Genomic DNA, 25,912 nt, shown 5'->3' on the forward strand with positions numbered 1-25,912 from the left:
TGCCTGCCATGTGATCAGATTAAGGGCATGTACCACCACCGCCTGACTTCTATTTATGGTTAGTTATGACCTCTGATCTCCAGGCAAGCTTTATTAACATACAAATAAAATATCACATTTCAGCACAAATAAAATATCACCACATAGGACTAAGCATGCTGATTCTGTACCTTCAAGAAGATGGAGAGTGTTATAGGGGGGCTGCTGCTGGCGATGATAATTGTAACACATAGCACTAGTAGTTGCTCCTTGGAGCAAGTGTTCAACTCTTAAGCACTCTTTCAATAGCATTATAGTCACTCTTCACTATATAAGCACTCTAAGGGGGTGGTTAAAGAGTTCTATATGTTTGAGAGTGTTGAAATGGGTATGAAGACTCAAATATGCAAAACAAATGTTAGAGTTTATTTCTGTAAAGTTTGGTCCTTGAATTTATTTCAAGGCACAGGCTCTCACTCCAGTGGGAGTGCCCTGAACTCACACCTGAGACCAAAGAAAACCTTCAACTGCACACACCAACAGAACAGCACTTCCCAAACTGTCTCTTTACGGTTCTTCTTTTTACTCAGGGAGAGATGGGGGAATGGAGAGGAGGAAGGGGATAAGTGGTTATTACAGGGTGCAGTCTGGCTATCAGGCTATGATTTCTTGACTTCAAGCTGACAGACATCTCTCACAGATGTAGAAAGTACAGAAAAACTCAAATTGGAACCAAAGGGAAAAAATTTAAGTTGAGGTGTTCAAGCAATTTCTTTATATCAAGCTCTTTTTCGGGGCCCATGATACAAGGGTATGTGGTTTTGTCAGGCTCCCAGTTTTGTCCTCAAAGAGAGGGAGTTCATGCTACATCTTTCACAAGGTAAATCTTGCACCCCCTTAAAGGAAGTAGGCTTGTTGTGAAATCAGAGAGGTGGTGGGTTGCTTCTCAGAATTGAGAGTCCACACAGTCACCTGTTCAGGATCAGTGCAGAGGACAAACATCTTGATTTATTCTTAGGATTGAGCACAAAGAGACAGAGAACAAACCACCCATGGAGGCCATTGCAGAGGAAGGTGGAGAGAACAAACCAAGGAAGACCAAGTTGAAAGACTCGTCAGACAAAGAAGAAGGAGCCAGGGGTAGGCCAATAGTTTGTGGGTACAGGCTATTGTTCTTGACTTTTATGAACTAGGTGGTATTACTTAGGAACACATATGCTCAAAGTAAATAAAGTTAGTGTGTTAGTTACTTTCCTTGTTGCCATGCAAAATATTTGACGAGAAGTGACTTAAGGAAGGAAAGGTTTACTTTGGCTTGTGATTGGGTTCCAGGAGCTAAGCATGGCAGGGTAGGAGGCCAGTTAATCACATTGTATCTGGAGATAGGAATCAGAGAGTGACCAGGAAGTGGAGTCCACCTGTAAAACCTCAAGGCTCACCTTCAGTGACTCATTTTTTTTTTCCCAGCAAGGTCCTACCTTCTTAAAAGTTCTTAGCCTTCTCAAATAGTGTCACCCACTGAGGACTGAGTGTTTTAAAATACAGGAGTCTGTGGGAGACATTTCACATTCAAACTGCAACTTTTAGATTCACAAATAGCCACTGTATCCTTTTTTCTTCTTCTTATAAACACTTTTTAATTCCTGGAACCCTGTATCTTGCCTTAACCCTGTGACTCCCAGCTCTTACACTGCTATCTGTTTGGTAGGACCCCCTGTTGCTTGAGCAGGTTCTGATAGACAGCATAAACGCATGAAGTGGACTTTAGGGCATACTCTGTCTCAATAGGGTAAGAGATATTTAAAGAAAAGAGCATGTCCTACACGAAACTTTTCCTTGGTAAAAACCTGTTGAAATTTATGTGTGTATTTAGTTCTCTATTTAGCTGTTTGAAAATCGAAGAGACTGTCACTTGTGTTTGTTATTTATTCTAGATATCTCATCACCCAAGAAGCATCGTGATAGGCAAGCTATGTCTCCTGCTAAAGTGACGAGTGTCAGCCTGTTGGACAAGTTGGATCGAAGTGGGAATGGTGGGAAGGCCATGACCTCTGAAAAGTAATGCGCTGCCCTTTTTTGCTTCTGCACTTTGCTAAATATAATTTTGAAGTCTTCCCCTGACTGAGGAAATCTTAGTAATTCTTCCATTACTTTATTAAGTATTACTGAGAACATTCCATGTGGGAGGTGATGGGGACTATGGAGGTGACCAGGGCTCATAATCTAAAGGGAAATCCAGGTACATGTGAATGAATGTTATTCAGCTGAGGCAGCTATAGCACAGGGAGAGTTCAGCATGCCTGACTGCTTTCACAAACTGCTTCCCAACTCTGCAGGTATTGTTGATTTCTGAGGGTTTACAAATCTCATGAAAGTTTTATAGGGACATCAAACGGAAGGTAAGTTTGTCACACAGGCCTGGCACTCCATCATTTCTTTATTCACCAGTGTTCTGACGTATCTGTTTTATGTTGTCTTTCTGCGTGTTCTGTAACGATTCTTTGGGCAAGTTCTCTCCTTTTTCCTGCTATTCATTTTATGCTTTTTCCTCTGTTTCTTTTACTGCTTAAGTGGACTAGTATTGTATTGCTGATTCTTGGTTGATGGTTATTTTTTTCCTCTGCATTACAGGTCTGTTACAGGTCCCAAAGAGACCTTTGAGTTTTTCCTTCTTGTAGCTTTTACATTTCCTTTCTTAGTGTTTGCTTTTCTCACTCTTCACAGGAGTTACGGCTTTCTGGAAAATCCTTAGCCATTGTTTTCTAGAATATTGTTCTTTATTGTTTCATTTTGGCTCCTATGAAATGCATATTGGAGCACCTGAATCTTTTTTTTCTCTATTAAAAAAACCTTTTTCTTTCTCTTATTTTTGTGCTGCTTTTAAAGTAGTATTCTCATTTTTATTTCAAATATATAGTTTGTATTTTTATATATCATATATTTTATTAATATATAGAATGTGTCTTTCTTGTCTCTCTTCTGTTTGTTTTAATTAGAGGAGCCAGTTTTAGAAGTCAGTTCTCTCCTCCACCATGTGGGATTCAGGGTTTAAACTCAGGTCCACAGGCTTCTACCATGTCATCAGCTCTTTGGTCTCACTTTTAATTACTTCCCATGATTCTCCAGTTCATCTCTCTCTTTGAGTACACTTGTTTAGTGGTGGGTTTCTCTCTCGTTGTGCCATTGCCTTTATTTCCTTGGGTCTGAATTACGTCATTTGTTGGGGCTGCCGACAGAGCTTCTCTTTTGGTTCTTACATACTTAAAATGCTCGGCAATTTTGTTTTGGGAATTTGTAGAACTATTTTCCCATGTGTTTTTCTCTGTTACATTTTTGCATAATGTTCATGTTGTATAGCTAAAAACACTGGCAAATATTTATAATAACATTTAAAGCCATTTTCCTGGGTAATGTTAGAAACCATTCCCACATCCTGTGTGACCTCACTTCTTGGTTTCTGAAAAAGGGCTGGAGCCGGTGTGAAGTAAGAGAATGAGACTATGTTTGATCAGGGGGTGGGAGGCGCGGGGTTAGGATTGTGGTAGGAAACACTCTATGGCATGGAGAGAAAGCAAAAGTTCTTTATCTTATTAGAAAATTCAGCCAACTGTACTTCCGACACATCTAGGTAACATATCCACAATGCAGCCACTTCTTATGACCTCTGCTGCTACCACCTTGGTCCACCCCACTTTCTTCTGAGTTACCAGAACTCTGTTCTATCATTTTTTGCCCTTGCTTCTGTATTATTTTTCTCATTGCTGTAACTAAATGTCTGATGAGGGCAGTTTAAGAAAAGAAGGGCTTATTTTGGCTCACAGTTCAAGGATGGGCACACCATGGCACGAGAGCTTGAAGCAGCTGGTCACATTGCTCCTGCAGCCAGAAAGCAGAGAGAAATGAATGTGGGTGGTCAGCTTGCTTTTTTTTTTTTTTTTTAATTCATCCTGGCCATAGGATGGCATCTCCAGTACCAGAGTGGGTCTTAACACCTAGGTCAAATCAGCCTAGAAACTTCTCTCGTAAACACACCAGAGATTTGTCTCCTTGATGATTCTAGATCTTGTTAAGTTGATATTTAACCACCACAGTCCCCACTTGATTTTCTCTCAATGCTGTAGCCAAAATAATCCTGTGTAAGACAGATGATGGCATCTACTACCTAAACCCTCCCTGCTCCCCACTCTCCTGTAAGAGATAAAGTCCTTCTCCTGGCTGTAAGGGTCCTGCCTGATCTCTGATTTCTCCTATGCTTCTCATCCCTAACTCATCTCTCTCCAACACCATGGATCCAGGAATGTTCCCACCTCCAGGACGCGGTCCCATTTGCTCTTCTGAAATGTCTTTCCTATTGAGAATCCATGTTGTTTCTCTCACTTCCTTTGTGTATTTATGCCAGTGTTTCCTTCTTAGTGAGAACTCCCCTGGGAATTTGATTTGTGATTTAATACTCCATTTCTTCAGTGCACAGCATTTATGATCATCATGGAATATACTTATTTTATTTCTGCCTAGCTTTCTCCATCAGAATGATAAATCCTGGAGGATAAGGACTTCTGTGTGCATGGGTTTTGTTTGCACTGCATTTCCTGAAGAATCACACAGCAAGCAGGCATCATATTTTCGTGAAATGAATGAATTTGTCCCCATTTTGCAGAAGTGGTAACAAGATTTCCAAGATGACATACTTGGTCATGTCATCTACCTGCAAGCCACAAAATGAGTTCAAACCCAACTCTGACACAAAGTACATGTTCTTAACTTGGATGCATGCAGCTATTCTAAAGGAAACCACTCAGATACTTTTTTCTGTATCTTTTCCTTTTCTTTTTTTTTCTTTTTTCTTTTTTTTTTAGAACATGGTCTCTCTGTTATGTAACCCTAGCTGTCCTGCTCTGGCTATGTAGATGAGGCTGGCCTTGAACTCACAGGAACCACCATGCCCAGTCCTTTTTCCTTTGTCTTATGTTTACATTTGTCTCTAAAATTATCACTCTCCTGGGGTTGGAAGGATAAGTCCTTGGTTAGAAGCACTTACCATTCTTCCAGAGGTCCTGAGTTCCATTCCTAGCACCCATATCAAGTGACTCACAACCACCTGTAACTCCAACTCCAATGGCTTCAACACTCTTCTGTCATCTGCACTCATGTGCACACTCCTACACACACACACACACACACACACACACACACACAGCTTCACATAGTGTAAAGAATCTTTAAAATAACCATTGTTCTAGAGGCTAGATTATATTAAATAATAATTTGTGTTCCATTGTCTTTGAAGTTTATCCTCTCCAGGTGGTCAGAAAAATGACAATGAGAAGCCCAAAACATCTCCTGCCCCAGCTTGCCAGGATCATAATAAGGCAGGACAGGTACAGTGCCTTCCACTGAATAAAGTCCACTCAGGCTCATTCTCTGATTTCTGTTTCTCCAAGAGAATTCTGGGAATCACTCCTCTTTAATATAATCTATGGGCACACTCAAGTGTCTGGACTGAGATTTGCCTGCTAGTCAAGAGTGCCTACTTAAGAGAAAGGGGCTAGAAAATCCCTTCTAATTTTCAGCTCTTCTGGGAGTTCATTAAATCCAATTTAATTACTTTCGAGATTTACTCGGTAAATCTTCTTTTGCTAATTGCATATTAGATATTATATTTCACCAATATAAATTCTTTTATGAAACATGTTTCTTGACACACCTAGTCTTTAGAAAGGTTGTGAAGAGAATAAAGGGAAAAAAATAAAATGTATAATTTGTCCTGAAATTTGAATGGTAGGAAATGTGCTATGTGTGTTTGCAACGAGCGCAACGGAATTTCCCATTGTACTACGGAGATGACCGGAGGAGGAGAGAGATAGAGGACGAGCGACTCATGCAGCAGTACCAAATTCTGAAGGACCAGGAGGCTTTCTTCAAAAACCAGGTAGACTAACCCCTTAGCAGGAGAGGGTTTGATGTGGGATGGACACCATTCTCAGACTCGACTGAGAAGCTTACTGCGCATGCTTGGCCTGTAACACACTTTGTATGCTGCTGGGCTAACACAGGTGGTGTGTTGGTTGGTTTTATGTCTACTTGATACAAACTAGAGTCATTTGGGAAGAGTGACTTCCAATTGAGAACATGCCTCCATGAGATTTGCCCGCAGGCAACTCTATACAGCTGGTTCTTGATTAGTAATTGATGTGGGAGGGTCTAGCTCAGTGGAGGCAGTGCCACCCCTAGGCTGTATAAAGCAGATTGAGCAAGCTGTGGAGAGCGAGCCAGAAAGCAGTGTTTCTCCATGGCCCCTGCTTCAATTCCTTCCTGCCTTCGGTTCCTGCCCGGACTTCCATCAGCGATGGAGTATGATTTGGGAGTTAGACTGAACTCATCTCCTCCCAAGTTGTTTTTGGTCATAATGTTTTATCACAATAGAAACCTTAGCTAAGACAGGTGGTGTCCAAGTTTTCACTGGTGAATGTCCCTGTGTTTAACGTTGGCATACATTATGGATCTTCCCCTCAACCCACAGGGCTGAGTTTTAAAGGTGTTGTGCATGCCTTTAATCTCAGGAGGCAGAGGCAGACAGATCTTTGTGAGTTTGAGGTCAGCCTGGTCTACATATACTGAGTTCCAGGCTAGCAAGGGCTGCATAGTGGCACCTTGCCTAAAAAAAAAGAAAAAAAAAAAAAAGAAAAAAAAAGTGAAAATGATGGGTTTATTTATTTATTTGATTTTGATAAAATATAAATCTGGTCAAATCTTTATTTATTTTTTTGTTTCTCAGTGTAGCTTTGGAGCCTGTCCTGGAACTCACTCTGTAGACCAGGCTGGCCTTGAACTCACAGAGATCTGCCTGGCTCTGCCTCCCAAGTGCTGGGATTAAAGGCATGCACCACCACCGCCCGGCTAAATCTGGTCAAATCTTATACCTTTTAAAATCATGGTCTGGGGCTGGAGAGATAGCTCAGAGGTTAAGAGCACTGACTGCTCTTCCAGAGGTCCTGAGTTCAATTCCCAGCAACTACATGGTGGCTCACAACCATCTGTAATGAGATCTGGCGCCCTCTTCTGTATACATAATAAATAAATAAATCTTTAAAAAAAATAAAATCATGGTCTGTCTCAAAATGTGTGTGTGTGTGGGGGGGAACGACACAGAATGGTACCTTTACATTTTCCCTATGCAGAGTCCATGGTCTCCAATAATGCTGTTGCTACTGTCTCCTGCATTTGTAGTAAAAATCTTCCATTCCTTTTTGCTATAGTTGGAGTGATGGTGTTCAGAATCCAAAAATGGGGAATAAAAAACAAAAACCTCACCTCATGTCTATAAATCTTTAAGGACACCAGAAAGTGCCACTGTATCCAAACAGGCTTCTGTGTTGGCTGGAATATGTTGACGACATAGAATTGAAAGAATAGAACATAATTAATTAATATTAATATAGAATTAATATAGAATGAAGTGTTGTTGGCGTTGCTGTTGCTTTTGTTTTGTTATTTTTGAGACAGGGTTTCTCTGTGTCTCCCTGGCTGTCCTGGAATTCTCTTTGTAGATGAGGCTGGCCTTGAACTCACAGAGATCTGCTTGCTTCTGCTGGGATTAAAGGCGAGCACCACCACCTTGTGGCAGAATAAAGGGCTTTGAAGATTATATTTTGTTATTAAATTAAAAATAAAAAAAACCCCTGTTTGCAATAGGTGAAAAGTATGGCTGCTAGAGAGCAGAATCAGAAAAATGCTGCCTATAATCTTGGAGTCGCTGAAGCTATAAGGAATCACAAGAATGAGAAACCCGAATTTTATGTGAGTCTCTTTAAATTTCTATTGATAGCATATAAACAACACTAAAAAAAGAGATTGTGTGTTTTCTGCCAAATTGTTTCCTATCAAACTTTTTATCACTTAAGCATTACCTTTTTTTTTTTTATATATGTAATTGGCTCTTTCTCAATCTCTATTTTTTTTTTTTTTTTTTTTTTTTTGTGTGTAGTTTTTCAAGACAGGCTTTCTCCGTGTAATAGCCTTCACTGTCCTGGAACTTGCTTTGCAGACAAGGCTGACCCTGAACTCACAGAGATCCTGCTGCCTCTGCCTCCTGAGAGCTGGGATTAAAGGCGTGTGTCACTATGCCCAGCTATTAAACTTTAAAACAATTTTTGTTGTTTGAATATGTGTTTCTCTGTGGGAAATGAGTGACTTTTGTAACTTCCAGAAGTATTTGTAATTCCGCTGGGGGGAACTGTCTCTGGGTGGTTGGCATCTTCCTATTCAGAGCTTGGACCAATGGTTGCTCAGCACTGCAGCACTTACTTCCCAAGTTCTGCTACTTGTGTTGGGATATTAATAAGGTAGCGGTCATCTCTTTGCAGTTTATTAACGTTGTCTTTGTTTTCATCACATAAAAATTTCTGTGGCTAATATTTCCTCACTTGTAAGACTTTGAAGCTAATACCCTATGCTGCAGGTTGTGCCGTTTGAAGTAACTAAGTTGGAAAGTGGCCTGTGTAGGTCTGTCGAGGGTCGGCCTCCACAACACAGTTCACAGTCACAGTATGAGTTCTATTCATCGCTACAACTCTTACTAATTATAGTCTGCCAATCAGGCCCTAGGACAGGCCCTAATGTCCAGCCCTAGGATCTAAAGAGAAAGCCGCAGCATTGACATCGTCTGGGAACTTACTAGGAATGAAAACTTTTAGGGACTCACCCTAGACTTGCACCATGTGGCTTTGGAGTAGGGTGAGATCTCCAGGTGATCTGAGTGCATCAAGGTTTGAGAATTTCCCTTCAGCTGGAGGCAAGCTATCTGCTTCACTTCATGTCTTCAACCACTGAATCTACCTTTGTTCCTGCCTGAATCTTTTTTATATCACTATTGATACAATCTGCTATTCTCCACTGGATATAATAGGAATGTACTTTGTTCACCATTAGACACACATGGAGCTCCTCTGGACTGGCCGTTCTGTTGGTATCTAGCAGACACATATCGTATTGTAATGAGATCTTAGTCTAGAGGAGACAGATGTATGTAACCACTATGTAAATCTTTGAAAGAGCACCATATGAGCAAAGAGGAGAGCCACTTAATCCAGATTAGGGATCGAGGGATGATTTCTGCATGTAAGAGTAAGGCAAAGATGAAAATGAAGGAAGAGCTTTCCTGGCAAGGGCATCCGGGAGGGGAAGAAAGTACCAGGCTGCCATTTAGACCTGATCACTGCCTCCCTACAGGATAAGCTACAGACTACAGTTATGACCGCCCACTTCTTGCCTCTTCATAGAAAGACTAAGAGCTTCTGTTTCTATCCTCCTCCATTCTTCTCTGTCTTCTCACATTAGTAAGTTGATTGAACTAGGTTAACGTTACAGAATTTAGCTTCTGTACAGGCTGCCATCACCAGCCAGCGCGTTGCACTGTAGGAGTGATTGGTTTCTGGTTTCTTTCTCTCTCCTTCAAATGCAACTATCTACAAGTCCTTTTGCATTCATCTCCCAAGCATATCCAATATTTGCACCAATCTCTTTATCATCCATGTTACTATCTTTCTCCAGGACACATTACAGGCATACTTCTGTTTTGCCCTCCAATAATTACTTCCCTACAATCAGTTCTTCACACAAAAACCAAAATGATTTTTAAAAATTCCTAATCAAAGTATATTACTCTCCTGTTTAAATCCTCTAATGGTGTCCCATTGAATCAAAATGAAATCCAAATTGCTTTAGATTTTGGACACAGGCACATTGCTCTGCCCGATCAGACCCTGTGTGGCTGCCCCTCCCCTCCCCCATCTTCCTTAGCTTATTGACTTGTGCTTCTTGTTCACTATGCTTCAGCAACGCATCCCCCACTTTCTCTCACTGGCCATGCCTGGTCTCTTAGCACCTGTGACTCCTTCTGTTTGGGACAGAGGACTCCTGGGTATTTACAGTGGAGGCAATTATTCCTCTCCATGGAAAAATGTCAGGCAATTCATCCAGTCCTCCGACTCTCGCTAGGATTAGGATTTCACAGCACTTATTAGAACCTTAAATGACCAGATGACCCTGTCACTTTCTGTCTGTTTCCTACAGTAGAATGCAGCTGACGAGAGAAGGTCTCTGATCTTTGACGGAGGAGCACCAGTTCTAGAATGTCTAGGCTCACAGTAGATATTCAGTAGATTCTCTTTTCCCTCCCGCCATGTCCTTGTCCATGCCTCTGCACAGAGAATTCCCTCTTCCTTTGTAAGGATGTTATTATTACCAGCTCAGGATCTTTTCCGAGAGAGGCTGGGAACTTACCTTAGCTCAGCTTTATCACTGAACATGCTCATGTCATTATTATTCTGTGCGTTGTCTAAATACTAGCTGGCTAACATCTGGGGGGCTGGGCAAATGCTAGAAATTAAGTCATGCTTGGATTTTACTTTGTGTCGTTAACTTTACTTTTTGGTGTGTGAGAGTAGGAGAATTGCTTGTGTTTCATTTCAGAAATCCTTCCTGTTTGAAAAACGACCTCTTAGTCCTGAGATTAATGCTTTTAAGCAAGAGGAATATTCCCAGAGTCTCCTGAAACAAATGGAAAGCAAACGGGAGAAGGAAATAAAGCAAAGACAAAACAAAGAGTTGATGGATCGCTTGGAACAAGTGCAGCTCACAGAGGAGTGAGTCCAGCACACGGGCCTGGAAAGACGGAAGTTTTGTGTTGACACTAATTTCTTTGTGGGATTGAATAAGCATTCAACATTTTGTTAGCACCTACCTCTGTAGCCGAGGGAACAAGCTAATCCAAATGACCGCCAGTACCACAGGCATAACTGCATCAAAAAGAGAAAGTCCCCATTTCTCTAGTTACAGCAATGGCAGGCTCTAAAAGCTCTGTACTTACAGAGCATCGTTTTGTACTCTTTATGATTGGCAATGCTTCTGGTAGATACAGGGAGGAACATAGCTTGAGCAGGCATCACTGCCAACTGTGAGATGCTCAAGGGACCTCACGGCAAAGCTGAGGTCTTGTTATAAGCATTGTAGCATGTTCCATTAAGTCCAAGGGCACAGACCAGGGATTGAAAAGCAATGTGGATCAGTTTTCCCTCTGCTCACACCCACAGCTTTTTACTCGGCGCCACCTTGAGCTTGGAATATATATAAAAAAACAAAACCAAAACTATATATATACTCTCTCCTATTACTATATATATATATATATATAGTTTTGATTTTGTGTTTTTCGAGACAGGCTTTCTCTGTGTAGCTTTGGAGCCTATCCTGGAACTCGCTCTGTAGACCAGGCTGGCCTTGAACTCACAGAGATCCACCTGCCTCTGCTTCTCGAGTGCTGGGATTAAAGGTATGCGCCACCACCGCCTGGCTGAGCTTGGAGAATATTAGTCTCTATTCTAAATTGTCAGGAAGGAGAATCTTATTGCTCAGGTTGGGTTGTCTGAGGCTCTGGGTATGGCCAGGGGCATGAAATTTTTATCTGCCTTAGGGGGCTCCTACTTTGGCTGCTGAAGCCAGGACAGTAATTGTGTAGCATGAACAGAGACTGCTGCAATAAACAATTGGCTAGTTTCTGTGCCCAAAAGAATATACCGTCCTAAAATTTATCTGCTCCATTATACCAATTGTATTGATCATACTGGTTTTTGGCAGGTTTTATATGATGACTGTAAATTATAATAGGGTAGATTACTTTTCTTAAGGAAGAATTACATATTGAATCTGCCTATAGAAAGTATAGGCATGGCCTTCTTGTCTAGATCTACAAAAGCATTTGTGTATGTGCATGGGGTGGGGAGGGTACCTGACGTATTCATCTGGACGATACGGCCCACCCTCTACTTCTACCTGTCCTGTCTGCCCTGTGTGAACACAGTGTCCAATAGCCTGTGGACTTGAATTACCTTCTCTTATCAGGAGAGCTCCCAGAATGGATGATGAGTTTTTATGCATCATGTACACATTCCTGTTAACACCGAACATGTTTTGATAAGGCTAGCTTGTGTTGCTGTACTCAAACTGTAAAGTGGCTCTCTCGTCTTCTCTGCTTCTTAAATATCAGGCTTGCTGCACAAAGAGCCCAATACCTAAAAGAGAAGATGGAAGAAACACAGTACTACAAGAGAGCTTTGGATGCGCAGGTAGGGAGAGGATGATCATTACTTAAAAATTGCGCACTGCATCAACACTCTTCTATAAATAAGCACACAGTGACGCAAACATGCATACATGCTATTCGTTTGGTAGGTTTTGAGGCCCCTGTTCATTCCCATAAGCCTCAGTGTTGGTATTTTACTAAGTTGTAGAACTGTCCATCATGTGCTGTCCATTTCAGTTGAAGAACAAGCCCTCCCAGTTGCCCATGTTTGAGCCCGATTCTGCTGAGCCCATCTTTGGTAAGGATGAGGGTGAAATGGAGGTGGACAGGCGAAAGCGAGAGCAGAGTTGCATGAAGCACCAGGTGGAGGCAGCCGCCAGCCTCAAGAGGAACGCCATCCTGAACCAGCTGGTGGACCAGAGGCGGGATCTGCAGATGCTTCAGAGGACACAGAGAGAGTAAGGAGAGCCTGGTCTGACTTCTCCTTCCTCCCCTCCCCTTCTTCCTCTCCCCCAACTCTTTCTCTCTTGGTAACAATAGCAGAGAAGAAATGTGGCTAACATACTGAGGAGTTATGCAAGCCATTCTTCTAAATTTGTTACATATTTCACTCAGTTTTATACTTATAATTCTTCCAATGAAGAGAAAGTTATTAAATAAAAAAGTACCCTCTCTTGATCTCCACTTCTCCTTCAAGTCCCAATTCTACATTTCCCCTTATATCACAGTATAACTTCTTCTTTTCTTCCTCCTCCTCTTCCTCTTCCTCTTCTTCCTCCTCCTCCTCCTCCTCCTCCTCCTCCTCCTCCTCCTCTTTCTTCTCCTTTTTTTTTTTTTTCCGAGACAGGGTTTCTGACCCGTCCAGCAGGTCAGGTTATTCGAGGGTCTCGAGGAGGGAACCACCTGAAAGCCAATGGGGGCGAGAAAAGAAGGAGACCAGGCGCATAAAGAAAGACAGAGTCAGTCTGAGTCGCGTCAAGGTCTCGTTTATTGGCAGGATGTTGCAGCTTATAAGCAGGATTTCAGGCAGGGAGGGGGAGCAGGGAGAGTGGAAAATTTTTCTTGAGAAGAAGTCAGGGTGGTCAGGGTAGGGTGTTTCTTTGGTCCCAGGCTTCTGCAGCTGGCCGATTACAGTTTATGCCAAGTGGTTTATCTAAACGTAAATTTGGTGGTTAGGCCAAGGACGCCCTGTTTTTGCAAGACTCCACGAAGCAGAAAACTCAAGACACAACAGTCCTGGGTCAAACAGTCCTGGGTCAGTCTCCAACAGGTTTCTCTGTGTAGCTTTGCGCCTTTCCTGGAACTCACTTTGGAGACCAGGCTGGCCTCGAACTCACAGAGATCCGCCTGCCTCTGCCTCCCGAGTGCTGGGATTAAAGGCGTGCGCCACCACTGCCCGGCCTTCTCCTGTTTTTTTTGAGACAGAGTTTCTCTGTGTAGCCCTAGCTGTCCTGGACCTTGCTTTGTAGACCAGGCTGGCCTTGAACTCATAGATCTGTCTGCCTCTGCCTCCCGAGTGCTGGGATATGAGGTGTACACCACCACTCCTGGCAACAGTATAACTTTTTAAAAGAATCATAACATCAGCACTGCCCATTGGTTGTATTAAATGAGCTAGAAATATGCTGCCACACTCATGTAGATCAAGACCTGATGCCAGGTCCTTCCTCAGTTCCCAGGACCTTCTGCTTCCATCATGGAGGATGGGGAAGGGAGTTCTGTCTCAGTGCCTGGATCTCTAAGTTCAAACACCAGACACGTGATTTCTCAGAATGTCCAGTTGGTCACCTAACTGCTGGGAAAATTTTAAAGGTCCCACTGGCTCTCAGTCTCACAGCATCTTCATGTTTCCTTCCTAGCCTTCCATCATCCATTTCCTACTTCCCACCCCAACCCAGATTGTCACAGGAAACTAGTTTCTTCTTTGTAAATGTTTATCAATTCTTATATCTTTGATGAGCCAAAATTATCATCCATTCCAAGGCTTCTGGCCAAGGAATCCATTCTTTTCAGAAGGTAGTGGTACTTAACAAAAAGTCCTATTATTAAATTTTTATAAATATTAGAATGGTCCCAGTGGGACAGTGTATGGGTCTGTTATATTCTGTGCTGGCTTAGCTGGACATGAGCTCAGTGACAGAGTGAAGGTGACACTGTGGGGTTGACTGTTGGTAGAGAGGGCATGGGAGGAGTTAAATCATGAAGTTTGTTCTGTTAGAATTATGATCTGCATTACACGCTTCCCTGTTTCAGTCTAATCTGTACAAGGACAAGAGCTTTGCCTTGATACATATCAAGTTTCTAAAATCGTGACATATTTCCATATTCAGTGATAGGTTTTGTTGTCCCAAGCCTGACAAGTACACCCTTTCTACCTAGGCTGCCAGGACGCCCCCCTTTCATTTTTTAAATTATTTAGTTTTATTTATGTGCATTGGTGTCTTGCCTACACGTATGTCTGTGTGAGGGTATTGGATCCTCTGGAACTGGAGTTGACAGTTGTGAGCTGCCACGTGGGTTCTGGGAATTGAACCCAGGTCCTCTGGAAGAACAGCCAGTGCACCTAATCACTGGGCCATCTCTCCAGCCCCAGGAGCCACCTTTTCAGCCCCTCATGACCCCTTCTTTGAACCCGGACTTCAGCTTTTCCCTCAGACCTCCAGACCACTTCTCAAATGCATTCTGATTAGCTGGCATGTTTTTGTCACTGTATTATTGATGAGATAGAGCAGGCTACATACTTTCGAGGGTACTGGGTTTGTTTTTGTATTAGGGCTAGTACAATTATTTGCCTTCTGATGGTCCAGAGTGAAATGACTCCTGAAAATAACTTAGCCTAGTGCTTGCCTCAGAGCCAGTCAGCAGAGCTACAGCTATTACAAAGAGAGAAGACTCTGTGTGTGTGTGTGTGTGTGTGTGTGTGTGTGTGTGTGTGTGTGTGCTGCTCTTTTGCAGAATTATAAATTGGTATATAATTCTTCATTATATGAGCTTAAGTAGGTAATATTTTTTGTTATTGTTATTATTTTTTTTTTCGAGGCAGAGTTTCCCTGTGTAGTTCGGGCTGTCCTGGAATTCACTCAGTAGACCAGGCTAGCCTCAAACTCACAGAGATCCACCTGCCTCTGCCTCCCAAGTGCTGGGATTAAAGGCGCATGTCACCATGCTCTGCAGTGAGTAATCTTTTAAATATTTATTTATTATTTGTGTATGTATATATATGTATGCATGTATGTATGTATGTATGTATGTGTTTTTGTGTGTGTATGCATGCATGCTATAGTGTTCATGTGAGAATCAGAGGGCGATTTATAAGAGTGAATTCTCTCCTACTACTATGTGGAAATGAGTCCTATCCAGCCAGAGATCAAGCACAGGGCATTAGGCTTGGCAGCAAGAGCCTCTATCTGCTGACGGATTGCACTGGATAGTTTTATGTCAACTTGACACAAACTAAAGCCATCTGAGAGGAGGAGCCTCAGTTAAGAAAAAGCCTCCATAAGGTCGGGCTGTAGGCAAGCCTGTAGGGCAGTTTTTAAATTAGTGATTGATGGAGGAGGTCCAGCCCATTGGGGATGGTGCCATCCCTGGGCTGGTGGTCCTGGGTTCTATTAAAAAGTAAGCTGAGTAAGCCATGATGAGCAAGGCAGTAAGCAGCATCCTTCTATGGCCTTTGCATCAGCTCCTGTCTCCAGGTTCCTATGCTGTTTGGGGTCTTGTCCTGGTTTCCTTCATTGATGAACAGTGATGTGGAAGTGTAAGCCAAATAAACCTTTTCCTTCCCCAAGTTGCTTTTTGGTCTTTGTGTTTCATCACAGCAAAGAAACCTTAACTAAGACATCCATCTTGCTGGGCCTTCAACAGGTGCTCTGTTTGGAGGTCTTCCTTGGGCTGACTCCTCATCGGTCTATTAGCATATAAAAACAAGTGATCCTAAATGTTCTACTTAGAAGAGACAATGCTAAAATCTTTATTAAATTGCACAAGGAATTGGCTGCAGAAAGGCTACAGTAGCTCTGCCTCTGTGCACGGTGGTGAAGCGGTGATGAGGTTACCGAGTCATAGCCAGCAAAGCACTGCATGTGAAGACATTGCACAGTTCTGTGGGAGTGGTGACTGCAAATGCTTGTGCTACAAGGCTTTCCCATGACTCTAACTCTGCATCTTGGGCCATGATGGTGTGAGTGTATGACATTGACACTAGTGTTATTTTTCACCCAAGCTTGTTATTTCATTTTCTACAGATTCTGTGGTTTAGAAACCACCAGGTTTGCTGCTTCCAGAGTCAAAGGTTATAACGCACTCATCCTGAAAGGCTTTGTGGGCATGTTGATGGCGGGAGGAGAGAGCGTGGCAGCATAAGAGGATTGTTAAAACATAGTCAAGCCTGAGAGAAGGCATAGCTTTCCTAATGATTTTTTCTTTATGCTTTTAAAAAATAACTGTTGAGATGTAACTGGACTGTGTGTAAACATATGTTGATATATATATATATATATATATATATATATATATATATATATATGTTTAGATCTGCAATGGAACTATACAGTAAGTGTATATTTCACCTGGCTTGTCTCAGGAGAAATGATGTTGAGGGTCATCCCATCGTTAGATAAAACAGTAGTTCTGTGTCTCTCCCTCTCCATCAACACACATGGGGATAAAAAGAAAAAGCTCAGGAGAAAAATAGATACCTGTCAAAGAGTTCCGTTCTGTGATGGGTATGGCATGTTGGGTATATTTTATCATCTAATCTTCATGATAGCCAATTAGGTTTAATGGTGGTTTTAGGAAAAAGTGACCCCGATGAAGACAGTACTGATTTTTGTGAGGGCCTTGACACCCAGTGGCAGGTGTCACTTTCACATAAAGTCTGCCAGAGTAGTGTGAGCCAGTGGTCACATTTAATGAAGCTCCTGGAAAACTTTAATAAGAACTGGCAAAGATTTCGTTTTGGCAAAAGCGGATTCACATAAATAATGTGAACCAGACTTACGGTGATTTATGACAGGAGTGATGATTTGTGTGGAGACCAGTGATGGTAATTTGTGACAGGAGTGATGGCCAGTGTGGAGACCAGTGATGGTGATTTGTGACAGGAGTGATTGCTAGTGTGGAGACCAGTGATGGTGATTTGTGACAGGAGTGATGGCCAGTGTGGAGACCAGTGATGGTGATTTGTGACAGGAGTGATGGCCAGTGTGGGGACCAGTGATGGTGATTTGTGACGGGAGTGATGGCCAGTGTGGGGACCAGTGATGGTGATTTGTGACAGGAGTGATGGCCAGTGTGGGGACCAGTGATGGTGATTTGTGACAGGAGTGATGATTTGTGTGGAGACCAGTGATGGTGATTTGTGACAGGAGTGATGGCCAGTGTGGAGACCAGTGATGGCAACACAGCCAAGCGTTCTCTTCCTGGGTGACATGCCCTTCATCACGCATTCCTGTCAGCACTGGGTAGTTGTTTCCTTCCTCTCGCTTACAAGTCATTTCTCCTTTCTCCACTTCCATTTGTGTGGCTCTCCATTGTCTCCTAAAATGCCTGCAGCACCCAAGTGTGATAGTGCACTTCTGCACTCCCAGCACGCTGGAGGCTGAGGCATGGGGATCTAGAGTTCAAGGCCACCCTGAACCATGCAGAGACCTTCTCTGAAAAGGCAGGAAAAAAAAAAAAAACCCAAGAACCAAATGCCTGTAGCAACGTGTAGACTGATTGCTGACGGCTGAGTGGCTGGGAAGAAACACACAGTATAGGGAATCCATTTAGGATGATCCTTGAGATGAGCCAAATTAGCTCCGAAGCACATTAATGGCTGTGGAAGCTGATGTTAGTTGGAATAGGACTTAAATCCTGCTAATCTAAGCCAGGATTCAAGACGAAAGATCTTAGAACCATCCATTATCTGACAGAGGTTTCACCATGCTGCTACAGCATCCATGTCTTCTGCACAGTCCAAGGACTCCTGAACAGAACCAGAATGCCTTCTGTCTCATTTAACAGAAAAGAATTGGGGCTCCCAGGGTGGTCATAGGCCCTTCCCAGCATTGTGAATGGAGTCAGGCTGTTCCTTTCGCCCCAGGCACTTGGCAGACAGAGTCGCTGAGCTGGATCGAATGAACAGAATCAACCAGTGTTTGCAGGAGGACTGGGACAGGAGCCTGTGCATGAAGAAGCAGCGGGATCTGGAGGAGAAGGCCTTTGAGCGGTAAGACCTAATGGGAACCAGCCACTCTTTGCTCACAAGAAACTTCCTTCACGTTTTCTTTTCTCTGTCCCAGTGGCTCTCAACCATCATGATGCTGCGACCCTTTAATACAGTTCCTCATACTGTATATACCCTAATATATATATGTGTAATACCCCCCAACCACAAAATTAATGCATTACTATTTCATAGCTGTGATTTTGCTACTGTTATGAATCGTGATAAAAGTATCTGATATACAGGATATCTGCTATGTCACCCCCAGGCTGAGAACCACTGCGTGTCTAACTCTAGGGTGGCAGAGGGCTTGAGTGCCTCCAGTTGATTAATATGGCCCTCAACAAAATTCTGTGGGGAGAACAAGTCTGCTTAGTGAGAAATGCTGCTGCAATCGATTAGCAATGTCTTTTATTGAGCAAGGGGCTGAAAAACACTGTGTTGTATGTTAAGTTTTTACGGAACCTGCCCTGGTCCTTGCTTCTGCCTCAGTGGTTCCACTGTGCTGAAGGTTGTAACTCTCTTTGGATAGAGCTGCTTGGAAGCAAGATGAGCTCTGCTCTGAACACTTCTAGGCTTTATGAATTTCTTTTTTTGAGATAGGGTATTGCTAAGTAGTCCTAGCTGGACTGAAACTTGCTATGTAGATCAGACTGACCTCAAACACACAGAGATTCATCTGCTTCTGCTACCTGAGTGCTTGGACTAAAGATGTGTACCACCATGCCCGGCCTTTATGGTTAGGTCCTAAGAGCAGAGTCAAGGAAATATGAATAATGGGAAAAACGTGCTACACAGAGTGGAGCTGGGCCTCTCTTCAGTTGTGTATTTACTGTGTGAATCTGTCATTTATAATTAGCACGAACTTTGGAAAGCCATCTAATGCTAGTCATTTTTAAATTTGTAAACTGTGAAAGGAAATAACTGCCTGACCAAGCTAGCATAGGAGTTTTAAGGGTAAAGAAATAAAAAAGATGGGAAACGGTTATACTTTGTAAATAATAGAAATCCTTTAGAAATTCAAGGTAAGATTTTATAAAATGAAAAAAAGATTTTATTAAGATGTTAAGATTCCAATGAAGCTGATCCAATCTATACAACCAAATTATCAGGATCAAATGCAACCAAAACCAGTTTAAACAGCTACTTTTCCACTGCTGTTTAAGATTTCATTTTGTGTGTGTGTGTGTGTGTGTGTGTGTGTGTGTGTGTGTGTGTGTGTACATGTGTATCTGAGGAGGCCAGAAGACAGTGTCAGAGCCCCTGGAGTTGGAGTTACAGGCAACTATGAGGCACTTTTGGTTCCGGGAATCAATCTCAGTTTCTCTGGAAGAGCAGCAAGCACTCTTAACTGATCTCTCTGACCTTGACTTAAAAAATTTCTTTTTAAAGATTTATTTCATGTATAAGTTTTCTTCCCTCCATATATGGCCATGTACTACTGTGTGCTTGGTTCCCAAGGAGGCCAGAAGAAGCATGTCAGATTCCCTAGACCTGGAGTTACAGACAGTTATAAGCCACCATGTGGGTGCTGGGAATCAAACCCGGGTCCTCTGGAAGAGCAGCCAGTGCTCTTAACTGCTAAGCCATCTTTCCAGCTCCAGCATCAGCATCATCATCATCATCGTCGTTGTCATCATCATCATCATCATCATCATCATTATTATTTTAATCATGGCTAAAGGCCATGGATGAAGATCTGCCACTTTTCTTTTCGAGTTTCTTGAAAGGCACTTCTCATCTGATTTCCTAATCATGGAGAAAGTATGAGGGATAATATGACAATCAGGTGCCATAGGAGAAGTGGGGCTGTTTGATTCAGAGAAGAGGAAGAGTGTGGGAGTGGGAGAGTTCAAACTATTTTTTTTTTCAATCTTGTGGAAAAACAGTGAGAAGCAGTGAGGCTTATGCCAGCAAGATTTTGTTTAGATTCACAAAGAATGCTTGGCCAACAAGATGATAGCGGGTAGAGGAGTCACAGGAAATAATTGTGAGCTCCAGTTAGCAAATGTGCTCCAGGGGTGTATGTAACACATCAGAAGTGATACTTCACTACCCAAGCCAGGCTGTGGTATGCAGTGATGCAAGCAGGAAGCAGGTAGGAAGAAGAAAGTAGTTGATGTCAATCAAATCAAAACAAAACAAAAAAACAAGCAAAAACAAAAGCAAGATTTATGTTTATGCAGTTAGCACATGCCAACTCTGTCCCGTTTCTGGTGTAATCCAGGAAGGTCTTCCCTATTCCTTCCAAGATTATTCTTTTCCTTCTAAGATTTTCCTAGATCTCTCTCTCTCTCTCTCCTCTCATGTTTGTGTATGCATGTGCCTTTGTGAGCATCAGCCTGTGGTGGTCACAGGTCAACCTTAAATGGGACCATCTACCTTGCTTTTTGAGACAGGGTCTCTCCTTGGCCTGAAGCTCGTCTACTAAGCTAGGCTGGCTGGTACCTGGGTTCTGAGGATCAGACTCAGGTCTTCATGCTTGCACAGCAAACACTTTTTTTGACAGCTCTCCCTCCAGCCCCTCATAGTTGGGACCCAATTTCTTGCTGGCTGCTGGGAGAGGGGTACTAACCCAGCCTTGTGACTTTTACAGAATTCTGTGTCCTTACAGAAATAAGGACACAGATGGGTCACGAGAGCACGCTTGGAACTGACTTGCAGAACCAAGAACTTTCAAAACGGAGACTCAGTCACTGCTGTCCTTCACCTCCACTTCCAGTTTGTTTTTCCTCTCCTTGTCTCTGCTTTCTTTCTGGTGCTTAACTCTCCAGAAGCTCTAGCCTCTTGGGGCTTTTCTTTGCTAGTCTACCCTTAGTTCTCCGCAGGTATTAGGGATTACCTGTTAGTTAGTCAGCAGCTTCATCCCCTTCTCAGACAAGGTCTCCAGGGAGTGAGAATAGTGCAAGCATGGCAAAACGCCAAGGCCACACCTTAGATTGTGGGGGTGACCTTGGACTTCATGTGTTTGGTGTTAGGCATGTGTGGCTAGGCATGAAGGAAGGGTCAAACTGTTGGAAATTTGCACACAGCCTTTGATTCAGTGAAAAGTAGGAGACAATAGACGCCAGGATGTGGGGTGAGCAGCAGCAGGCAGCAGGTGGACTGTGAGAGCCGAGAAGGCAGAGCTCGGTATCACTTTCCTTCTCTCTGCTTCCAGGGACTTGAGGGACACCTGATGACATCAGCTTTTGCTTTCTTCTCCCCAGGGCTTCTGACAAGCTATTCCTCTTGGACCAGTGTGAGAAGTACCGGCGCTGCAGGCAGTGCCAGAGACGCACCACCAACGTGGGCGAGAGCAACGTGTGGCCCCTGAATAAGTTCCTGCAGGGTTCACGACTGCTCGTGTAGAACTCAAAGTTTGAACCTATGTATTCTGAGGAACATTTATTTGGAGTGGTTGAATATTTAGAGTGTCTATATTTGTACCTCAGAGGAAAAAAAATGAGTGCTTTTAAACCCTTTCTTGAATTCATGTCGACTATTATTTCCTTTGTGTTCCGCCTTCTGCTCACCCCTGCGTATTCCCTGAACTTGGCTCTGACAGCAATGACAGTGTCGGAATAATTCTTAGCCTAGAGCCCATTTGCTATAGGGACTGGGAATGGGACCCAACTTCTTGCCAGGATGCTGACACAGCTCTGTGACTTCTTTTAGAAACTTCATATTTTCCCATCTGTAATAAATATATTATAATAAATACTTTTTAAGTGCTGAGTATGCATGATTATTTATAATGGTGCACTTTATCCCCTCCCCAAATCTAAACTTTTAAAATATGTTTTTATTTATTCTTTGAAAATTTCATGTACTTATACAATATATTTTGATCAGATCCATCTATCACTACCTTTCTCCAGTTCTCCCTAGTACATCCTACCCAACATCCCTACCAACCTTATGACCTCCTTTGTTTCTTGTTATTAATAACTAACTTCTTGAATCCAATTAATGCTGCCCATATGTGCTTGGACATGGGGCTTTCCACAGGAGAATGGGCATATCTCCAAGGGAGAATGACTTTCCTCCCTCAGTAGCCATCAACAGCCTCAAGAACGTCTCCCTCATCCATTAGATGATCCACTAGAACTCTGAGTCACTGATCTTATGCAGGTCTTGTGCAGATAACCACAGCTGCTGCAAGTTGATATGTGCAGCAGCCATGTCATGAAGTCAACAGTTCACAGTTCTCCTCCCTATCTGCTATCTCTCACATCCTATCTACCTCTTCTTCAGCAATGTTCCCTGAGTCTTGGGTAGGGGGAGGTTGATATAAATGACCTACCTAGCTGAGCACTCACAGTTACTTATACCTGGCACTTTGACCAGTTTAGTTTTTCCTCACTGCAAAAAAAAAGCTTCCCTGATCAAATGTCAGTAGCTGGTAGCCATGTCAGAGAAACAGCAGGTGGCAGTTGGGGTTCAGGGTGTCAGCCCACCAGGAAGAAAACTCTCTGATGGGCAAACATTGTTAAGCAAGGCTACGAGGCTACAAACTCCAGAATGTCTTTTGCTTCTGTTGTCCCTCTTCATGTTTGCTGCTACAGTCTTTTCTCTGGTATCTGACATGGTGTATATTGGATGTGGGGAGTCCCCCACTGCCTGTATTGTAGTGTGTTTATCTCATGAAAACATCCCGATCTACTGGGCAGTTATATCTGTGGATTGTCAGGAAGATGATTCCTCCTTAAGCTGTATTGTATAATTGACAGAGTTTTGATGAATAAAAATAAATACAAGGATATGTTTCATAGCTAAGGCCTATGAGTTCCACAAGGCCTATGAGTCCCACTTAGGGGCTGCTTCAGATCACAGCTCAGATTTATGATTTAGGAAAACATTTGAGTTCAGGAGCCAGGCTGGCTCAAATTCCTTTAATCTTAATGCTGAGAAATGAAGTCACAGATTTCATGTATACCATTAGGTTAAGAAAAAGCTTCAAAATAGCTTTAGATTAGACCAGATGCCTTGCTAATGGTTTTTAAGGTAAACATTCCCAGAAAAACAATCTGTAGTTCACAATGACACAGCTGACCTGTCTGGCTAGGTTGTAAATACAAAACAGCCTAATTATTGCCAGCTGGCAAGTGATTAATTCCTTGCACCCATTCCTGACCTCAATTTGTAAAAATAAATTCTGACTAGTCAAGGCTACAAAAAATAATTTGACTCTGTAGCCCCAAAATAAGGGCTACAGGTTTCTTTTGATAGTCAGGAATCACACACAGGGCAGAAAGTACATATTGAGTTTTAATGTGTCGTGGTATCTTGGAAGTGCAGACTTAAGCTGATGCTAAAAGATTTACAGTAGCTCAGAAATTTTGCTTGAGCTTATATTAGAGGATTTATGGTGTCTCTTGCCTGGAGACTCAGCACTCTCTAGATACCTTCTAATTGCAGCGTGTTAGTTCGATATGTTTACATAGTCATTGAGTCAGGTTAAATTGCTTTTCCTCTGCCTGAGAGATTGCAGGGCATAAGGTCAAAGCAGCTAATACATTCAGATAGGTTGCAAGTACACAATTTTCTCATTCTCTGGAGCTCTTCAGCAGTTTAGGTTTGTGATTCTTTTAAAATTCATTACAAGATAACCTCTCAAGATAGATAATAAAGTAATTGATTCTTTCTTTATAATTACAATTTGCAGGCTGTCAACAAAAGGGTTGGTGGAGAAAAATGCTCCTTGATTGCTCATCACAGGCTACTTAGATGTATTGCATGTGAGTTGTTGGGATGACTATTTTGTTGTTGTTGTTTGGTCTTTGTTTTTCAAGACAGAGTTCCTCTGTGTAGTTTTGGTGCCTGTCTTGGATCTCGCTCTGTAGACCAGGCCGGCCTCGAACTCACAGAGATCCACCTGCCTCTGCCTCCCAAGTGCTGGGATTAAAAGTGTGTGCCACCGCCACCCAGCTGATGACTTTGTTTTAATCATGTCTTTACCAATGGAATGTAACCTTTTTATGACTCCTGTATTGCCTGAAAGAGTTTGTTGGGGTACATAAGCTGTGAAAAGACACGAGAGCAGAGCAACAAAAGAGAAGAACATAATGAGAGAACAGCATGGTGAGAACAACATGGGAGAATAAAGAAAGGAACCACCAAAGGGAGTGCATCAGTATCTTGATTCCCTAAAACCCCTCAGATAGAAAAGTCTTAGTTTACACCAATGCCATGGATTCCTTTTAAGCCCTGTGTGCTGCCTTGGAGGCTGGATCCCCGAGGCAGCATTAATCAAAGTTTCTGAGCACACACATCTATGGGCACAAACATAAATAGCATGGTCATTTAGTCAAACAATAGCAGATTCCCCCACTAGAACCTATGAGCTCCTTAGTTACGGAGTTTTGACCAGGTTTACAGTACCAGACATGAATTCCCTTCTGTGGTGCTGACCTCAGGTCCAATCAGAACAGCAGCTGATTACCTCCAGTAACAGTTTTGCCACTATTGCGCCAGTGGTCCCATCTTGCCAGGCTGGTGGGGATTTTAGCATCTGGAGTCCAGTGCTGGTGGAGTCATTGACACCTTTCCTCCCCTAGCAGCATGCACAGCACCTTCTGGTACTATGTAAGCTAGCTGGCAGCGAGAGTTTCCTAGTGAATTGGGGTTGATTTCTCTCAATGCTGCCTCCCAATAGTGCCAACCTTAGACTTTTATGGAAGTGTACATCATCTCAGAGGTTCAGAGCAATGTTGTCAGAGTGTTTTAGTTAATGACAACAGGGACTTAGTTAATGTCCCAAGGAATGCCATTCCCTTGGAGATCTCCCATGATGCATTTTGTTGTCCAGTCATTTCTACATCCTGGTCATATTGCGGAAATAAGTATGTACTGTAGGGAGAGTCTGGCTGGCTTGGCAGGTGCCCCCTTCTCTCACTGTTTTTCTCATGTCTGTTCTTAGGCTCCATGCACTGCTGAAGAGGACTTAGGTTCCTATCAAAGGGCTGACCAAGATGTTCAATCAGGAACTTTTTGTTTTGTTTTTTGAGACAGGGTTTTTCTCTGTAGCTTTGGAGCCCATCCTGGAACTCGTTCTGTAGCCCAGGCTGGCCTCGAACTCACAGAGATCCGCCTGCCTCTGCCTCCCAAGTGCTGGGATTAAAGGCGTGTGCCACCATTGCCCAACTAAAGAATTATTTATTATATATACAGAAGAGGGTGCCAGATCTCATTACAGATGGTTGTGAGCCACCATGTGGGTTCTGGGAATTGAACTCAGGACCTCTGGAAGAGCCGTCAGTGCTCTGAACCTCTGAGCCATCTCTCCAGCTCCTCTCCTGTTTTTTTTTTTTTTTTTTTTTTTTTTTAATAAATGTGGGTTCTGGAGATTGACCTCAGGTCCTTGCAAATACAAGCACTTTTTTTCTTCCCTCTTTTGTTAACTACATATTCACACTATAACCATATGTATTACAATTATGTACAGTGAAAACCTCACCAGAAAATGTTAACAATTTTTGTTTTAAAATTGTGTGGCTTAAAAAAACAAAACAAAACAAAACAAAAAACAAGCCAAGCGGTGGTGGCACACACCTTTAATCCCACCCCTCGGGAGGCAGGTGGATCTCTGTGAGTTCGAGGCCAGCCTGGTCTACAGAATGAGTTCCAGGACAGCCAGGGCTGCATGGAGAAATCCTGTCTTGAAA

The 25,912-nt window shown here is 42.8% G+C and overlaps 1 protein-coding gene across 1 annotated transcript in view; it reads left to right on the forward strand.

Annotated features, from left to right (window-relative positions):
• Ccdc81 (coiled-coil domain containing 81) overlaps nucleotides 1-21,730 on the forward strand; it is a 37,777-nt gene extending 16,047 nt beyond the window's left edge. The window contains exons 6-15 of the mRNA XM_059271672.1: nucleotides 998-1,119; nucleotides 1,914-2,037; nucleotides 5,267-5,357; nucleotides 5,762-5,908; nucleotides 7,672-7,776; nucleotides 10,450-10,622; nucleotides 12,023-12,101; nucleotides 12,296-12,516; nucleotides 18,144-18,269; nucleotides 21,476-21,730. Coding sequence (XP_059127655.1) covers nucleotides 998-1,119; nucleotides 1,914-2,037; nucleotides 5,267-5,357; nucleotides 5,762-5,908; nucleotides 7,672-7,776; nucleotides 10,450-10,622; nucleotides 12,023-12,101; nucleotides 12,296-12,516; nucleotides 18,144-18,269; nucleotides 21,476-21,617 — 1,330 coding nt within the window. The 3' untranslated portion in view covers nucleotides 21,618-21,730. The remainder of the gene's footprint in view (nucleotides 1-997; nucleotides 1,120-1,913; nucleotides 2,038-5,266; nucleotides 5,358-5,761; nucleotides 5,909-7,671; nucleotides 7,777-10,449; nucleotides 10,623-12,022; nucleotides 12,102-12,295; nucleotides 12,517-18,143; nucleotides 18,270-21,475) is intronic.
• Nucleotides 21,731-25,912: the final 4,182 nt, after the last annotated feature.

The sequence above is a fragment of the Peromyscus eremicus genome, chromosome 1, assembly GCF_949786415.1.
Source record: "Peromyscus eremicus chromosome 1, PerEre_H2_v1, whole genome shotgun sequence".
In the NCBI taxonomy this organism is placed as follows: Eukaryota; Metazoa; Chordata; class Mammalia; order Rodentia; family Cricetidae; genus Peromyscus; species Peromyscus eremicus.